The sequence below is a fragment of the Eretmochelys imbricata genome, chromosome 12, assembly GCF_965152235.1.
Source record: "Eretmochelys imbricata isolate rEreImb1 chromosome 12, rEreImb1.hap1, whole genome shotgun sequence".
Lineage (NCBI taxonomy): Eukaryota > Metazoa > Chordata > Testudines > Cheloniidae > Eretmochelys > Eretmochelys imbricata.
In genome coordinates this window covers 3,422,877-3,438,921 of record NC_135583.1, presented here as the reverse complement: position 1 = coordinate 3,438,921, position 16,045 = coordinate 3,422,877, and the positions used below count along the sequence as shown (strand labels likewise).

At 45.2% G+C, this 16,045-nt stretch overlaps 1 protein-coding gene across 1 annotated transcript in view; it reads right to left on the bottom strand.

The window, feature by feature from the left end:
* The window catches only part of HYDIN (HYDIN axonemal central pair apparatus protein), a 387,143-nt gene that overhangs the window by 155,496 nt on the left and 215,602 nt on the right, over window positions 1–16,045 (bottom strand). The window contains exons 23-24 of the mRNA XM_077831048.1: window positions 3,955–4,068; window positions 3,557–3,659 (exon numbers count right to left, since the gene is read on the bottom strand). Of these exons, the coding sequence (XP_077687174.1) occupies window positions 3,557–3,659; window positions 3,955–4,068 (217 nt within the window). The remainder of the gene's footprint in view (window positions 1–3,556; window positions 3,660–3,954; window positions 4,069–16,045) is intronic.

The window sequence follows — 16,045 nt, the reverse complement described above, 5'->3', positions numbered from 1 at the left end:
CAGAGCTCTTCCGGGGGTACATCAACTCATCTAGATATTTGTCTAGTTTTACAACAGGCTACGTAAAAACACTAGGGAAGTCAATACAAACTAAAATCTCATACGACTTGTTTATGCGGCTCGAAATACTATGCACTGAACTGTACAGCTCACCTGTGCAACCACAGCAACGACGGAGGCAATGCTGAATACACGACAATATTTATATTCCAGTTGATTTATTTTATAATTATAGGGTCAAAATGAGAAAGTCAGCACTTTTGCACAGTACTAGGGGAGCTGTTACACTTTTTTTTATGTCTGATTTTGTAAGCAAAGTGTTTTTAAGTGAGGTGAAACATGGGGCACACAACACAAATCAGACTCCTGACAGGGGTACAGTTGTCTGGAAAGGTTGAGAGCCACTGAGCTAGGGCAAGCAGACGGCCACTCCCAATCTTGAGCCCGCCCCTTCTTTTTCACAACGAACACTGCAGTCATTTTGCTCCTGGCTGGGTCTGTCTCTGAACATAGCATGTCTGCTGCATACATTATTGTACTGCACATACACAGGGACATCTCATCAAAAGGCAAAGGCCCAGCCCCAAGTTCAGAAAAGTGTGTGCACACAATGGATGTGCAAATGAAGCAAGAGGCGTAGTTAGGTCCATACTTAGCTACTAATATATGCATTTACCTGGTTCACCTGGGCAACTGTAACCCACCCACCTCCTGGGTGTGGTGTTCTGTCCCATCTAGTGGCACTGAGATCACTTAGAGAGAGAGAAATGAGTCTGCTCTACAGCCTTAGCTAAGAGGCAGTTGGCTTTTAGCTCACGTGGTAGAGGCTCATGCACTAACCTCCAGAGGTCCCCAGTTCGATCCAGGGGTCTGTCGGTTGTACATAACCACGGCAATGAAGCAGGCAATGCTGAATATACTACAGGCCTGTATTTGAAAACAAGGCTCACAATGAAGTGAGCTGTAGCTCACGAAAGCTCATGCTCAAATAAATTGGTTAGTCTCTAAGGTGCCACAAGTACTCCTTTTCTTTTTGCGAATACAGACTAACACGGCTGTTACTCTGAAACCTGTCAATGTATTTGTGGTCACTGAGCACCATTTTTCCCAGTCAAGAGAAAATTTCCAGAGTGAATACGCCGCAATGATAGTTAAATTCTTATCAGTGACTGCCTGCTGACCTTAACTAGAACGTACTGCAAACTTAACTTTGCTGCCTCTTGAATTCTGTGTGCTTCACAATGTCAGAATGTTAACACCCAGCTCTTCTCCACTATTTTTCATCAGTCAACCTCAAAACAAAGGAAGTCAGTAGCACTACCCCCATTTTACAGGTGGGGAAACTGAGGCACAAGAGGGGAAGTGACTTGCCCAAGGTCACCCAGCAGGCCAGTGGCACAGCTGGGAATAGAACCCAGGTCTCCTGAGCCCTGTGCTCAGTCCACTAGGAAATACTGCCTTCCTATCATCTTAATGTTCCATTAACATCCTCTTTTCAATGGGATACAGAACAAGGAGTCAATTCTGATAGACAATAACATCAATGTCTAACGCTGGCAGCCGGTATCAAGTGGAGTGCCCCAAGGGTCGGTCCTGGTGCCAGTTTTATTCAAGATCTGCATAAATGATCTGGAGGATGGCATGGATTGCACCCTCAGCAAGTTTGCACATGACACTAAACTGGGAGGAGAGGTAGATACGCTGGAGGGCAGGGATAGGATACAGAGGGACCTAGACAAATTAGAGGATTGGGCCAAAATAAATCTGATGAGGTTCAACAAGGACAAGTGCAGAGTCCTGCACTTAGGATGGAAGAATCCCGTGCACCGCTACAGACTAGGGACCGAATGGCTCGGCAGCAGTTCTGCAGAAAAGAACCTTGGGGTTACAGTGGACGAGAAGCTGGATATGAGTCAACAGTGTGCCCTTGTTGCCAAGAAGACCAATGGCATTTTGGGATGTATAAGTAGGGCCATTGCCAGCAGATCGAGGGAGGTGATCATTCCCCTCTATTCAACATTGGTGAGGCCTCATCTGGAGTACTGTGTCCAGTTTTGGGCCCCACACTACAAGAAGGATGTGGAAAAATTTGAAAGCGTCCAGTGGAGGACAACAAAAATGATGGGGGGACTGGAACACATGACTTATGAGGAGAGACTGAGGGAACTGGGATTGTTTAGTCTGCGGAAGAGAAGAATGAGGAGGGATTTGATAGCTGCTTTCAACTACCTGAAGGGGGGATCCAAAGAGAATGGATCTAGACTGTTCTCAGTGGTAGCAGCTGAAAGAACGAGGAGTAATGGTCTCAAGTTGCAGTGGGGGAGGTTTAGGTTGGATATTAGGAAAACCTTTTTCACTAGGAGGGTGGTGAAGCACTAGAACGTGTTACCTAGGGAGGTGGTAGAATCTCCTTCCTTAGAAGTTTTTAAGGTCAAGCTTGGGATGATTGGTCCTGCTTTGAGCAGGGGGTTGGACTAGATGACCTCCTGAGGTCCCTTCCAACCCTGATATTCTATGATTCTATGATTCTAAGCAAGACTAACAGCTAAAGGTCAGAGAGCTGAAGAGAATTTTCAAAGCCATGCATAAGAATTTAGCAAATGACAGACTTTGTGCCTCTTTCTCCAGAGCATCATTTCACACAAGTACCTGTTGACTTTACTTGTCACCCTCCCGCCATGGATTAAGAGATACAGGAAGAAGGTATCAGAGTAGCAGCCATGTTAGTCTGTATCCGCAAAAAGAAAAGGAGTACTATTTCCTCCCCCCTACTGTTCCTCACATGTTCTTGTCAACTGCTGGAAATGGCCCACCTTGATTATCACTACAAAAGCTTTACTCCCCTACCCCCGCTCTCCTGCTGGTAATAGCTCACCTTACCTGATCACTCTAGTTACAGTGCATATGGTAACCCCCATTGTTTCATGTTCTCTGTGTATATAAATCTCCCCACTACATGCACCCAATGAAGTGAGCTGTAGCTCACGAAAGCTCATGCTCAAATAAATTTGTTAGTCTCTAAGGTGCCACACGTCCTCCTTTTCTTTTTGAGGAAGAAGGTAGCAACTACATCAGTAAGCAGTTCTAGCTGGGTTTGAGCAGGTGCAGGGTGTTTGTAGGTCAGTCGTCAGTGCAGATTGCATTAGAAAAGACTAGGAAGTTAGAAGCTACTTATGTAAATTAGGGAGAGAGGCAGTAACTGCTTCTGAAGTTAGTATGTAAACACAGGCCTAGCCTGATGCTGTGTGAGAATCAGGTCAGTGGAGAAGAGAGATGTGATTCTAAAAAGTGCTTAGTGTCAGCCTAATTTAGCTCCCATTAAAGTTAATGGGAGTTTTATTACCAGAGACATCCATGAAGAGCAGAGTTAGAGCAATGCTGTGTGTGCTTGAAAATCCCACCCAAGATATATGACCCACCAAGTCAGCAGGCAATTTGGAAGGTTTAAAGGTGGGGGGTGGGGTGACTAGTATGATTCTGCTGGAGTGTGTTGGTCAAGCAGGTGAATGACTCAGACTTCATGGGATCCAGGCAATTGGGCTAGGGGAATTGCTACCTTTATTTCTGAGGAATCATTTCTGTCCAGCAGCTCTTTGTGTTGGGTCTCTTCTTCACTCATCCCATTGGAATGTTTCTCCACATCCATCCCTCTGGAGTTTCTGGTGAAACATAAGGAGAGAAAAGTCACCAGAGCTTTGCAGTTTTGCCAAGCATCTGACAGATGTTTATCTCCTGCGGCCCGCACGAGTGGGAAGTCAAGCAGGGGAAGAGCACAGGTGCCACTGGGTTGCTGGGAAAGGCCATCTATGACAGCTAGATCCTCTAGGATGGCCCTGGTCCCACTCATGGAAATGCAGCTGACAGCTCACAGACTGGGCGGGTGTGGTGGAATGGGTCCCCTACAGAAAGCTCTGTCAGAATCCGACCCTTGAGGCTGATGATTTCTGTACAAACCTCATAGAGATGTTGCTGTCAGTTTGTTCTGAGGCTGTCTCGGGCTCCTGCTGAGTTTTCTGCTCATTTGTTGGTTCGGGTTCAATGACGGACTTACGTCCTCCAGGGCTGAACCTTGAAAATGAAATTAGGTTTCAACATGAGTATGCTGTGAACATGCCTGTGCCCGAGGGGGAGAATACTGACTATTGAGAATACTGAAATTCCCAGAGCTACCCCATCCATCCTCTCACTGCAGCCGCTCCAGAACTTGGCCGGGGGAGGTCCCAGGAAGGGTGCTGATGTCTCTATGGGTATATCTACCTGGCAATCAGGAGCCACGATTGCTGCAGACATAGGCATAGCACAGCTAGCCTTGATTGTGCTAGCTGGCTAAAACTGGTAGTGTAGCTGTGGCAGCATGGGCTAGCTACTCGAGGACAATCCCACCCAGGACCCGGGTACATGCTCGGACAGCTAGCCCATGCTACCATGGCTACACAACTGTTTTTACTGAACTCCTTTGATCAGTGCTCGCTCAGGCGTGCCTATGATTACTGTCCTGATTGCAGTGCAGACATACCCTACACATGAAACTGCTCAGCTGTCACTGCTCCCAGCTGCTGCAGGAACCAAGTATGAGTAGCTGATGGACATCATCTGAGTATTTCAGGCTGTATAGAGGAGGGCAGGCCATGCTGCACCTCACAGAGAGACCACTTTCCGTGCAGATACAGTGTGGCTGTGTAGTGGGGCAGCTGCTCCATTCTGGCGTGGAAGAGGTTGAAGCAAAGCAGAGAGGCTGCACAGAGCCCCAGACAATCCTGGAAGGGTCTACTGTGAGCCAATCTAGTGGAGGCTTAAAGCAGCCAATCAGGGCCAGGCTGGGACCTATAAAAAGGCTGCAGGGCAGAGAGGAGCTCAGTCTCTCCCTGGAGGGCAAAGGGAGAAGAACTGGCACAGCAGCAATATGTCCTGGCTTTGAGAGTAAGCTTTGGTCCTTCTAGGTTAATATCCACAAATCCCTTATTTGACTGTATTCATAATCTTAGGTGCCTGCGTCACTCTTGAGAACGGAATTTAGGGCTAAATTTCAAAAAGATGCAGATCGGCACCCAGAGGGATTTATTCCTTAGGTGCCTAAATAACTTTGAAAATCTGGCCCCTGGGAGCCTAGGTCAACAAAGCCTAGAGAACAAAAGAAAGTGTGAACATTTCTGAACTGCAATCCAGAGGTCCCAGAAATGACTGTGAATCCTTCCCCTCCCCATGTGCTCAGCTAGGATCTCAACTCCTCTTGGTTCCACTGATTTCATTCATTGATTTCCATGGAAGCGAGGAGCCCACTTGCCTTTGAGGATCTGGGCCTAGGGACCTTGCATCAGCCACCTAGGCCTGAACATTTTGGCCATCCCTTTTGGTTATATCCACACTGCTAGCTATACTGCCTTCTAACAAGAAGCCTCTTGTGATAAATACTGCTGTTAATAGCAACTCATGAGAAGAGTAAAGCCCCTGAGATGGAAAATGTATAGTCACTTATTAAATTACCCCCAGGTTTATAGAACAGCTTAAGGCAACTTCATTGGACCACAGGGCCTAGATAATAACAATATCTTTCATCCTAAAGCATCCTAAAGTCATGCTGGAAGATAATATGACAGCTAGCTTCTGCTAAGAAGAAGCTCAAAACCACTAAGAGACTTTTACCAGAGGGGAAAAAAAGAATAACAAGAAGTGAAACACTTAAAATATGGGAGTGAGATCATTCTCAGGGAACTGACGGGGGCTATAGGAAAGCTTATTACTGACAGGTAAGACAATAAACTCCATAGGGTCGAAACAAAAGGCAATTGCTGTTTTAGAAAGTAAAAGGGATGGGAGGGGATACAAGATGGAGAGGATACCAGAATCAAATTCCAGAATCCTCAATCAGTCCATAGGCAACTCTCTCACTGAAATTAATGGGAGTTTTGCCTAAGTAGGAACTTCAGGAAATGGCCCCAAAAAAGAGAGGAGGAAGTGGGGAATGGACTTAACTGTGGCTCATCTCCTCCAAACTCCATCAGAGATTCATTGGTTTAATGTAGGCATCCGTTAAGCTCCTCATCTGATCTTTCCCCTTATTTCCCTTTGTGCCTCATGCCTTCAATTGTCCAGCATCGTACTGATCAATCGTCCTTCCAGGGCAGGGCTGGAGAAGAGCAGAGGAGAGGAAGGTCCAGAGGGCTGGGATTCTGGACATCCAGAGTCAAGTCCCTACTCTGCCAGAGACCTTGGGAAAATAGATTAAAGTACACTACACTCAAGTGGTGGGATTGAAGCATGTGTAGATACACCTGAGTGAGCTGGAGTACCAACAGCAATGAAGCAATGGCAGCACATAAGTATGTCAAATGAAAGAGAGGCCCATTCAATTACATCATCTAATGGCAAACAGCCAAAAAGTGACAAGTTTTTAAAGTGCTTACATTCCAATGCTAGAAGTCTAAATAATAAGATGGGTGAACTAGAGTGCCTCGTATTAAATGAGGATATAATAGGCATCACAGAACCTTGGTGGAATGAGGATAATCAATGGGACACAGTAATATCAGGATACAAAATATATCGGAAGGACAGAACAGGTCGTGCTGGTGGGGGAGTGGCACTATATGTGAAAGAAAGCGTAGAATCAAAAGAAGTAAAAATTTTAAATGAACCAAACTGTACCATAGAGTCTCTATGGATAGTAATTCCATGCTTCAATAATAAGAATATAGTAGTAGGGATATATTACCCACCACCTGACCAGGATGGTGATAATGACTGGGAAATGCTCAGGGAGATTAGAGAGGCTATAAAAATAAAAAACTCAGTAATAATGGGGGATTTCAACTATCCCCATATTGACTGGGTACATGTCACCTCAGGACGGGATGCAAAGATAAAGTTTCTTGACACCTTAAATGACTGCTTCTTGGAGCAGCTAGTCATGGAACCCACAAGAGGGGTTCTGGATTTAGTCCTAAGTGATTCTTGATTTAGTCCTAAGTGGAGCATAGGATCTGGTCCAAGAAGTGATTACAGCTGGACCACTTGGTAATAGTGACCATAATATAATTAAATTTAACATCCCTGTGGCTGGAGCAGCCCATCACAGGAGCATTTCAGAAAGGGAAACTACACAAAAATGAGGAAGTTAAACAGAAATTCAAAGGTACAGCGCCAAAAGTGAAATCCCTGCAAGCTGCATGGAAACTTTTTAAAGACACCATAATAGAGGCTCAACTTAAATGTATACTCCAAATTGAAAAACACAGTAAGAGAACCAAAAAAGTGCCACTATAGCTAAACAACAAAGTAAAAGAAGCAGTCAGAGGCAAAAAGACATCCTTTAAGAAGAGAAAGTTAAATCCTACTGAGGAAAATAGAAAGGAGCATAAACTCTGGCAAATGAAGTGTAAAAATATAATTAGAAAGGCCAAAAAAGAATTTGAAGTACAGCTAGCCAAAGACTCAAAAAGTAATAGCAAAAACATTTTTAAGTACATCAGAAGCAGGAAGCCTGCTAAACAACCAGTGGGGCCACTGGACGATTGAGATGCGAAAGGAGCACTCAAGGACGATTAGGTCATTGCGGAGAAATGAAATGAATTCTTTGCATCGGTCTTCATGGCTGAGGATGTGAGAGAGATTCCAAAACCTGAGACATTCTTTTTAGGTGACAAATCTGAGGAACTGTCCCAGATTGGGGTGTCATTAGAGGAAATTCTGGAACAAACTGATAAACTAAACAGTAATAAGTCACCAGGACCAGATGGCGTTCACCCAAGAGTTCTGAAGGAACTCAAATGTGAAATTGCAGAACTACAAACTGTAGTTTGTAACCTATCATTTAAATCAGCTTCGGTACCAAATGACTGGAGGATAGATAATGTGACGCCAATTTTTAAAAAGGGCTCCAGAGGTGATCCCGACAATTACAGGCTGGTAAGACTGACTTCAGTACCGGGGAAACTGGTTGAAACTATAGTAAAGAACAAAATTGTCAGACACATAGATGAACATAATTTGTTGGGGAAAGTCAACATGGTTTCTGTAAAGGGAGATCATGTCTTACTAATCTATTAGAGTTCTTTGAGGGGGTCAACAAACATGTGGACAAAAGGGGGATCCAGTGGACATATTATACTTAGATTTTCAGAAAGCCTTTGACGAGGTCCCTCACCAAAGGCTCTTAAGCAAAGTAAGCTGTCATGGTGTAAGAGGGAAGGTCCTCTCATGGACCGGTAATTGGTAAAAAGACAGGAAACAAAGGGTAGGAATAAATGGTCAGTTTTCAGAATGGAGAGAAGTAAATAGTGGTGTCCCTCAGGGGTCTGTACTGAGACCAGTCCTATTCAACATATTCATAAATGATCTGGAAAAGGGGGTAAACAGTGAGATGGCAAAATTTGCAGATGACACAAAACTACTCAAGATAGTTAAGTCCCAGGCAGACTGTGAAGAGCTACAAAAGGATCTCACAAAACTGGGTAACTGGGCAACAAAATGGCAGATGAAATTCAATGTTGATAAATGCAAAGTAATGCACACTGGAAAACATAATCCCAACTATGAGTATAAAATGATGGGGTCTACATTAGCTGTTCCCACTCAAGAAAGAGACCTTGGAGTCATTGTAGATCGTTTGCTGAAAACATCTAATCAGTGTGCAGCGGCAGTCAAAAAAGCAAACAGAATGTTGGGAATCATTAAGAAAGGGACAGGTAATAAACAGAAAATATCATATTACCTCTCTATAAATCCATGGTGATGGATGAGATTACTGGTTCTGTGGATGAAGGGAAAGCTGTGGACATATTGTTTCTTGACTTTAGCAAAGCTTTTGACACGGTCTCCCATAGTATTCTTGTCAGCAAGTTAAAGAAGTATGGGCTGGATGAATGCACTATAAGGTGGGTAGAAAGTTGGCTAGATTGTTGGGCTCAACGGGTAGTGATCAATGGCTCCATGTCTAGTTGGCAGCCAGTGTCAAGTGGAGTGCCCCAGGGGTCAGTCCTGGGGCCGGTTTTGTTCAATATCTTCATAAATGATCTGGAGGATGGTGTGGATTGCACTCTCAGCAAATTTGCGGATGATACTAAACTAGGAGGAGTGGTAGAAACGCTGGAGGGCAGGGATAGGATACAGAGGGACCTAGACAAATTGGAGGATTGGGCCAAAAGAAATCTGATGAGGTTCAATAAGGATAAGTGCAGGGTCTTGCACTTAGGACTGAAGAACCCAATGCACAGCTACAGACTAGGGACCGAATGGCTAGGCAGCAGTTCTGCGGAAAAGGACCTAGGGGTGACAGTGGACGAGAAGCTGGATATGAGTCAGCAGTGTGCCCTTTTTGCCAAGAAGGCCAACGGCATTTTGGGATGTATAAGTAGGGGCGTAGCGAGCAGATCGAGGGACGTGATCGTTCCCCTCTATTTGACATTGGTGAGGCCTCATCTGGAGTACTGTGTCCAGTTTTGGGCCCCACGCTACAAGAAGGATGTGGATAAATTGGAGAGAGTCCAGCGAAGGGCAACAAAAATGATTAGGGGTCTGGAACACATGACTTATGAGGAGAGGCTGAGGGAACTGGGATTGTTTAGTCTGCGGAAGAGAAGAATGAGGGGGGATTTGATAGCTGCTTTCAACTACCTGAGAGGTGGTTCCAGAGAGGATGCTTCTAAACTATTCTCAGTGGTAGCAGATGACAGAACAAGGAGTAATGGTCTCAAGTTGCAGTGGGGGAGGTTTAGGTTGGATAGTAGGAAAAACTTTTTCACTAGGAGGGTGGTGAAACACTGGAATGCATTACCTAGGGAGGTGGTAGAATCTCCTTCCTTAGAAGTTTTTAAGGTCAGGCTTGACAAAGCCCTGGCTGGGATAATTTAATTGGGGATTGGTCCTGCTTTGAGCAGGGGGTTGGACTAGATGACCTCCTGAGGTCCCTTCCAACCCTGATATTCTATGATTCTATGATTCATGGTACACCCACATCTTGACTTCTATGTGCAGATGCTGTTAACCCATCTCAAAAAAGATATATTGGAAAAGGTTCAGAAAAGGGCAGCAAAAATGATTAGGGGTAGGGAATAACTTCCATATGAGGAGAGATTAATAAGACTGGGACTATTTCAGCTTGGAAAAGAGATGAATAAGGGGGATATGAGAGAGGTCTATAAAATCATGACTGGTGTGGAGAAAGTAAATAAGGAAGTGCTACTTACTCCTTCTCATAACACACGAACTAGGGGTCACCCAATGAAATTAACAGGCTGCAGGTTTAAACCAAACAAAAGGAAGTATTTTTTCACACAACGCACAGTCAACCTGTGGAACTCCTTGCCAGAGGATGTTGTGAAGGCCAAGACTATAACAGGGTTCAAAAAAGAACTAGATAAGTTCATGGAGGATAGGTCCATCAATGGCTATTAGCCAGGATGGACAGGGATGGTGTCCCCAGCCTCTGTTTGCCAGAAGCTGAGAATGGGCAACAGGGGATGGATCACTTGATGATACCTGTTCTATTCATTCCCTCTGGGGCACCTAGCATTGGCCACTGTTGGAAGACAGGATACTGGGCTAGATGGACCTTTGGTCTGACCCAGTATGGCCGTTCTTATATTCATATGTGCCCTTTATCCTGGACAGATGGGGCTAACGTGCTGCTGTGACTTCACTGCTAGTGTTGTTCAAGCAAGTTCAAAGTTAGGTCAGGTACACCTACAGTGTAGATATACGCTTAATCTCTCTGTGCCTCAGTACCCTACCTCACAGGGGCATTGTGAGATATCATGGTAACTGGGTCCAGAGAAGCACCATGCATAGACAGATAGATAGAACCCCTCCCTTGGGAACTAGTTGATGTCACTCCTGAATAGGCTGGAGAAGTTGCTGCAAAACTCCCAAGAGGTATTCTTGATGCTCAGAGCTATGTGTGCTGGGCTGGTCAGCTGCCAGCCACATGCGCGTTTGAATTCATAGAATCATAGAAGATTAGGGTTGGAAGAGACCTCAGGAGGTCATCTAGTCCAACCCCCTGCTCAAAGCAGGACTAACACTAACTAAATCATCCCAGCCAGGGCTTTGCCAAGCCGGGCCTTAAAAACCTCTAAGGATGGAGATTCCACCACCTTCCTAGGAAACCCATTTCAGTGCTTCATCACCCTCCTAGTGAAATAATTTTTCCTGATATCCAACCTAGACCTCCCCCACTGCTCCTTGTTCTGTCATTTGCCACCACTGAGAACAGCCTAGCTCCATCCTCTTTGGAACCCCCCTTCAGGTAGTTGAAGGCTGATATCAAATCCCCCCTCATTCTTCTCTTCTGCAGACAAAATAACCCCAGTTCCCTCAGCCTCTCCTCGTAAGTCATGTGCCCTGCACCCTGATCGTTTTCATTGTCCTCCGCTGGACTCTCTCCAATTTGTCCACATCCTTTCTGTAGCAGGCAGGGGGTGGCAAAACTGGGCAGCACAGCATGGGGAGTAGGTGACCAGCCCTCTGTGGAGAAAGAAGTGGTTCGGGACTATTTAGAAAAGCTGGATGAGCACAAGTCCATGGGGTCAGATGTGCTGTGTCTGAGAGTGCTAAAGGAGTTGGCAGATGTGATTGCAGAGCCATTGGCCATTATCTTTGAAAACTCATGGTGATCGGGGGCGGTCCCAGACGACTGGAAAAAGGCTAATGTAGTGCCCATCTTTAAAAAAGGGAAGAAGGAGGATCCTGAGAACTATAGGCCAGTCAGCCTCACCTCAGTCCCTGGAAAAATCATGGAGCAGGTCCTCAACGAATTCATTTTGAAGCACTTCGAGGAGAGGAAGGTGATCAGGAACAGTCAGCATGGATTCACCAAGGGCAAGTCATGCTGACTAATCTAATTGCCTTCTATGAGAAGATAACTGGCTCTGTGGATGAGGGGAAAGCAGTGGACGTGTTATTCCTTGACTTTAGCAAAGCTTTTGACACAGTGTCCCACAGTATTCTTGCCAGCAAGTTAAAGAAGTATGGGCTGGATGAATGGACTATAAGGTGGATAGAAAGTTGGCTAGATTGTCGGGCTCAACGGGTAGTGATGAATGGCTCCATGTCTAGTTGGCAGCCGGTATCAAGTGGAGTGCACCAAGGGTTGGTCCTGGGGCCGGTTTTGTTCAATATCTTCATTAATGATCTGGAGGATGGCAGGGATTGCACCCTCAGCAAGTTTGCAGATGACACTAAACTGGGAGGAGAGGTAGATACGCTGGAGGGTAGGGATAGGATACAGAGGGACCTAGACAAATTGGAGGATTGGGCCAAAAGAAATCTGATGAGGTTCAACAAGGACAAGTGCAGAGTCCTGCACTTAGGATGGAACAATCCCATGCACCGCTACAGACTAGGGACCAAATGGCTCGGCAGCAGTTCTGCAGAAAAGGACCTAGGGGTGACAGTGAACGAGAAGCTGGATATGAGTCAACAGTGTGCTCTTGTTGCCAAGAAGGCCAATGGCATTTTGGGATGTATAAGTAGGGGCATTGCCAGCAGATCAAGGGAGGTGATCGTTCCCCTCTATTCGACATTGTGAGGCCTCATCTGCAGTACTGTGTCCAGTTTTGGGCCCCACACTACAAGAAGGATGTGAAAAAATTGGAAAACGTCCAGCGGAGGGCAACAAAAATCATTAGGGGACTGGAACACATGACTTATGAGGAGAGGCTGAGGGAACTGGGATTGTTTAGTCTGCGGAAGAGAAGAATGAGGGGGGATTTGATAGCTGCTTTTAACTAACTGAAAGGGGATTCCAAAGAGGATGGATCTAGACTGTTCTCAGCAGTAGCAGACGACAGAACGAGGAGTAATGGTCTCAAGTTGCAGTGGGGGAGGTTTAGGTTGGATATTAGGAAAAACTTTTTCACTAGGAGGGTGGTGAAACACTGGAATGCGTTACCTAGGGAGATGGTGGAATCTCCTTCCTTAGAAGTTTTTAAGGTCAGGCTTGACAAAGCCCTGGCTGGGATGATTTAATTGGGGATTGGTCCTGCTTTGAGCAGGGGGTTGAACTAGATGACCTCCTGAGGTCCCTTCCAACCCTGATATTCTATGATTCTATGATGCAATACTCCAGATGTGTCCTCACCAGTGTGAAATAGAGGGGAATAATCCGTTCCCTCGATCTGCTGGCAGTTCTCCTACTCATGCAGCCCAATATGCCATTGGCCTTCTTGGCAACGAGGGCACACTGCTGACTCGTCTCCAGCTTCTCGCCCGCTGTGATCCAGTTCCGTATTGCCAATCCCAAGCTTTCAAAAATCAAGTGCCTGGTTTTACAATAGTAAGGGAGAGGATCCCCCTCCCCTTTGTCTTCCGGTTTCTGGCCTTTCGGCCGCACTAGTGTCACATTCTCAGGCACAAGTCACACTTTGTTTTTTTTAAATAAAAGCTGAGATTTCTTTTGTAATTATGTGGCTCCAGCAGCTAGGCGCTTACGAACAACACCAAGTGCTGAAGACTTGTGATAAAATTCCAAGAGCTTGCAAGACGGCAAAAGGACTGCCCGTGTGTCACTTCAGAATTTGCTGCCCACACAGGAGCAAGGGAGTAAGTTGTGTTGTGGACTCACTTTCCTGTGGGTACATCTACACTGCCGTCAGGAGGTGTAACTGCAGCATGTTTAGACACCCTCGAGCTAGCTTTGATCTCGTGGCAGCACAGCAGAGGCTAGATCAAAGCTGGCTCGGATACGTCTACACGTGCTGCAGACATGCCCTGTGTGGGTATGTGCCGTACTAGGACTCTGCTGCAGAGCTGGCCCAGTATTTCAGGTGATTCTATTTGTTGCCTTCACCGACACTGAAGGGAAGAAGAGGAGTGCCTGGAAAATACCTGATTTTACAGTGATTTCTTTCTCTATAAATCAGAGCTTACAATGCACGATCAATATAAAGATAATGGAAATACACCATGTACAGCAGGCAGGATTGAGGCAAGCCCAGAGCACACAATGGCAGACACAATAGGCAGTACAAGCACTAGATGCACAAGGCTGGTTTGCGCAAGCATGGAGCACACAACGACAGGCCTGGGTAGCACCAGTTTGTACAGTCATGGATTGCACATTGAGGTGTCCCCTGGGAGGGGCTTATGCAGTCACTGAAAACACAGAAACCAAATGAATGCAAGAGACTTTATCCCTTTTCAAGTTATTCCTAGTGCAAATGATGGGTTTACAATGACATCCCTTGGTATAACAGCTCCATATGATGTTCTATGCCAGGTGACAACCTAAAAGTAGATTCTCTCTAGTGCTACCCTCCACCATCACCAATCTATCATGCAACAATGCATAAGACAGCTGACCAGCAGGAGTTTCCTAGCACTCACAGGGTAAAGCACAGAATCCCTGCCTGTGATATGATTCACTGGGAGAGAGGGGTGATTTTTAGGTTTACAGGACTTTAAGACAGACCTCTAGACTGCCTACATTCTAGCCTGCCTGGTGTGCGATTTTATAGGCAAGCAGGGCACTGGAGAGATTAATGTTACATCAACACCTACAGACTTTAGGACTGAAACAGGCTTTTCCAGGCTGCACTGTAACCTTAGCAAAACCAACACACACATTTCCCTGGATATCTCCTTTGTTCTTTCACAGACATAATCATTTTGGGAAGGATAGACTGTTTAATTGGTCTGAATTGCATGGCTGTGTTAGATAACGTAGGTGGTTGGAACCTTCTCCAGATAATCTGAAACCTTCTTTCATATTACCCATTTAGAGAATGCTGACACATCGCTTGCATTGTGTGCTCCATGGACGTGAAAGCTCGGCAAACGGCTTAGCAGAAAAAACCTCACAGTCAGCAAGGTGTTATGCTAAAGGGTGTTTACAAATGAAAGTAAAATAATTTAACATAATATAAGAGTGAGCAGAAAAACTCCCATCTTTGTCCCATCTAACTGGGAGTGGACATGACATGGAAGACAATTTGTACTGGCCAATAATTACCATTAAATCCTGTTCTGCTGGCATGACTATTGAGAACCGTGATATATTTAACATGATAGATTATTAATAGGATATGTCACTTTTTAATAAAACTATTTTAAAAACTAATAATACCTAGCTTTTGCATAGCACTTTTCATCTGTAGATCTCAAAGCACTTAACAAAGAAAGTCTGCATCGTCTCCATTTTACAAATGGGCAAACTGAGGCACAGAGCAGGGCAGTGACTTGCCCAAGGGCACCCAGCAGGAAGCTGGCACTTCTGGGAATAGAACTGAACTGAGTTTCAGTCCAATGCTCTAGCCACACTGCTTCCTACCTTGTTTGTAAATGGCCCTTTAAAGATTTCCCCCATTATGTTTAGGAGTTGTTTAAGTGACATGAATCCAAATTCATTTTACTCGCCAGGCCAGGTCAATATTTTTGCTTCAACTGCCCCAGCCTGGGTTTGACTAAATGAGAGAAAGAGGGAGAACCAAAGTCTGTATCTTCTGGGATTCCAGAACAATTCTGTATCAAATCCGGAAAGGTTAGATCAGCAAGACATGAAAGACTCTGCCATTTGTTATTTGTCGAGGGGGAGCCAGCGCTGAAACAGACTCAGATACTGGCTAAACAGCAGTGGTTTTGGCTCAAGTCTCCACTTCCTTAAATATTTTCAGCTCCTGTTTACATAAAAACAATCAGTAAGAATCTGCTGGGTTGCAAATATAAACATTAAGAAACATTTACTTCTCCCTCCCCCCATTCACGGGGTGGGCCGGGGGAGGAGCACTGTGCCAAGCTTCCTACCAAAAAGAATATTTAGTTCCTTTGCTAAGATAAGATTTGTGTGTTTACTGAACCATGCATTAAAATTCAGACCAGACCGTGGAGAGGAAGAAAAGTGCAGCAGCAGCACTGTAGTGAGATTTGAGGTTTCCTGCATCAGTTTTTTATTTGCTGGAATTAATTTAGCAGAAGATTTGGTGTTAATGTGAATGCAATGAGCAGTCCCATGGATGTTTCATTGTGACTGAGTATCAGTTAACTAGCAGTTAGAAAGCAGTGTTGAGAGAGACTTATTTTAGTCAAAATGTCACCTTGGGGAAGTATTTCGGTT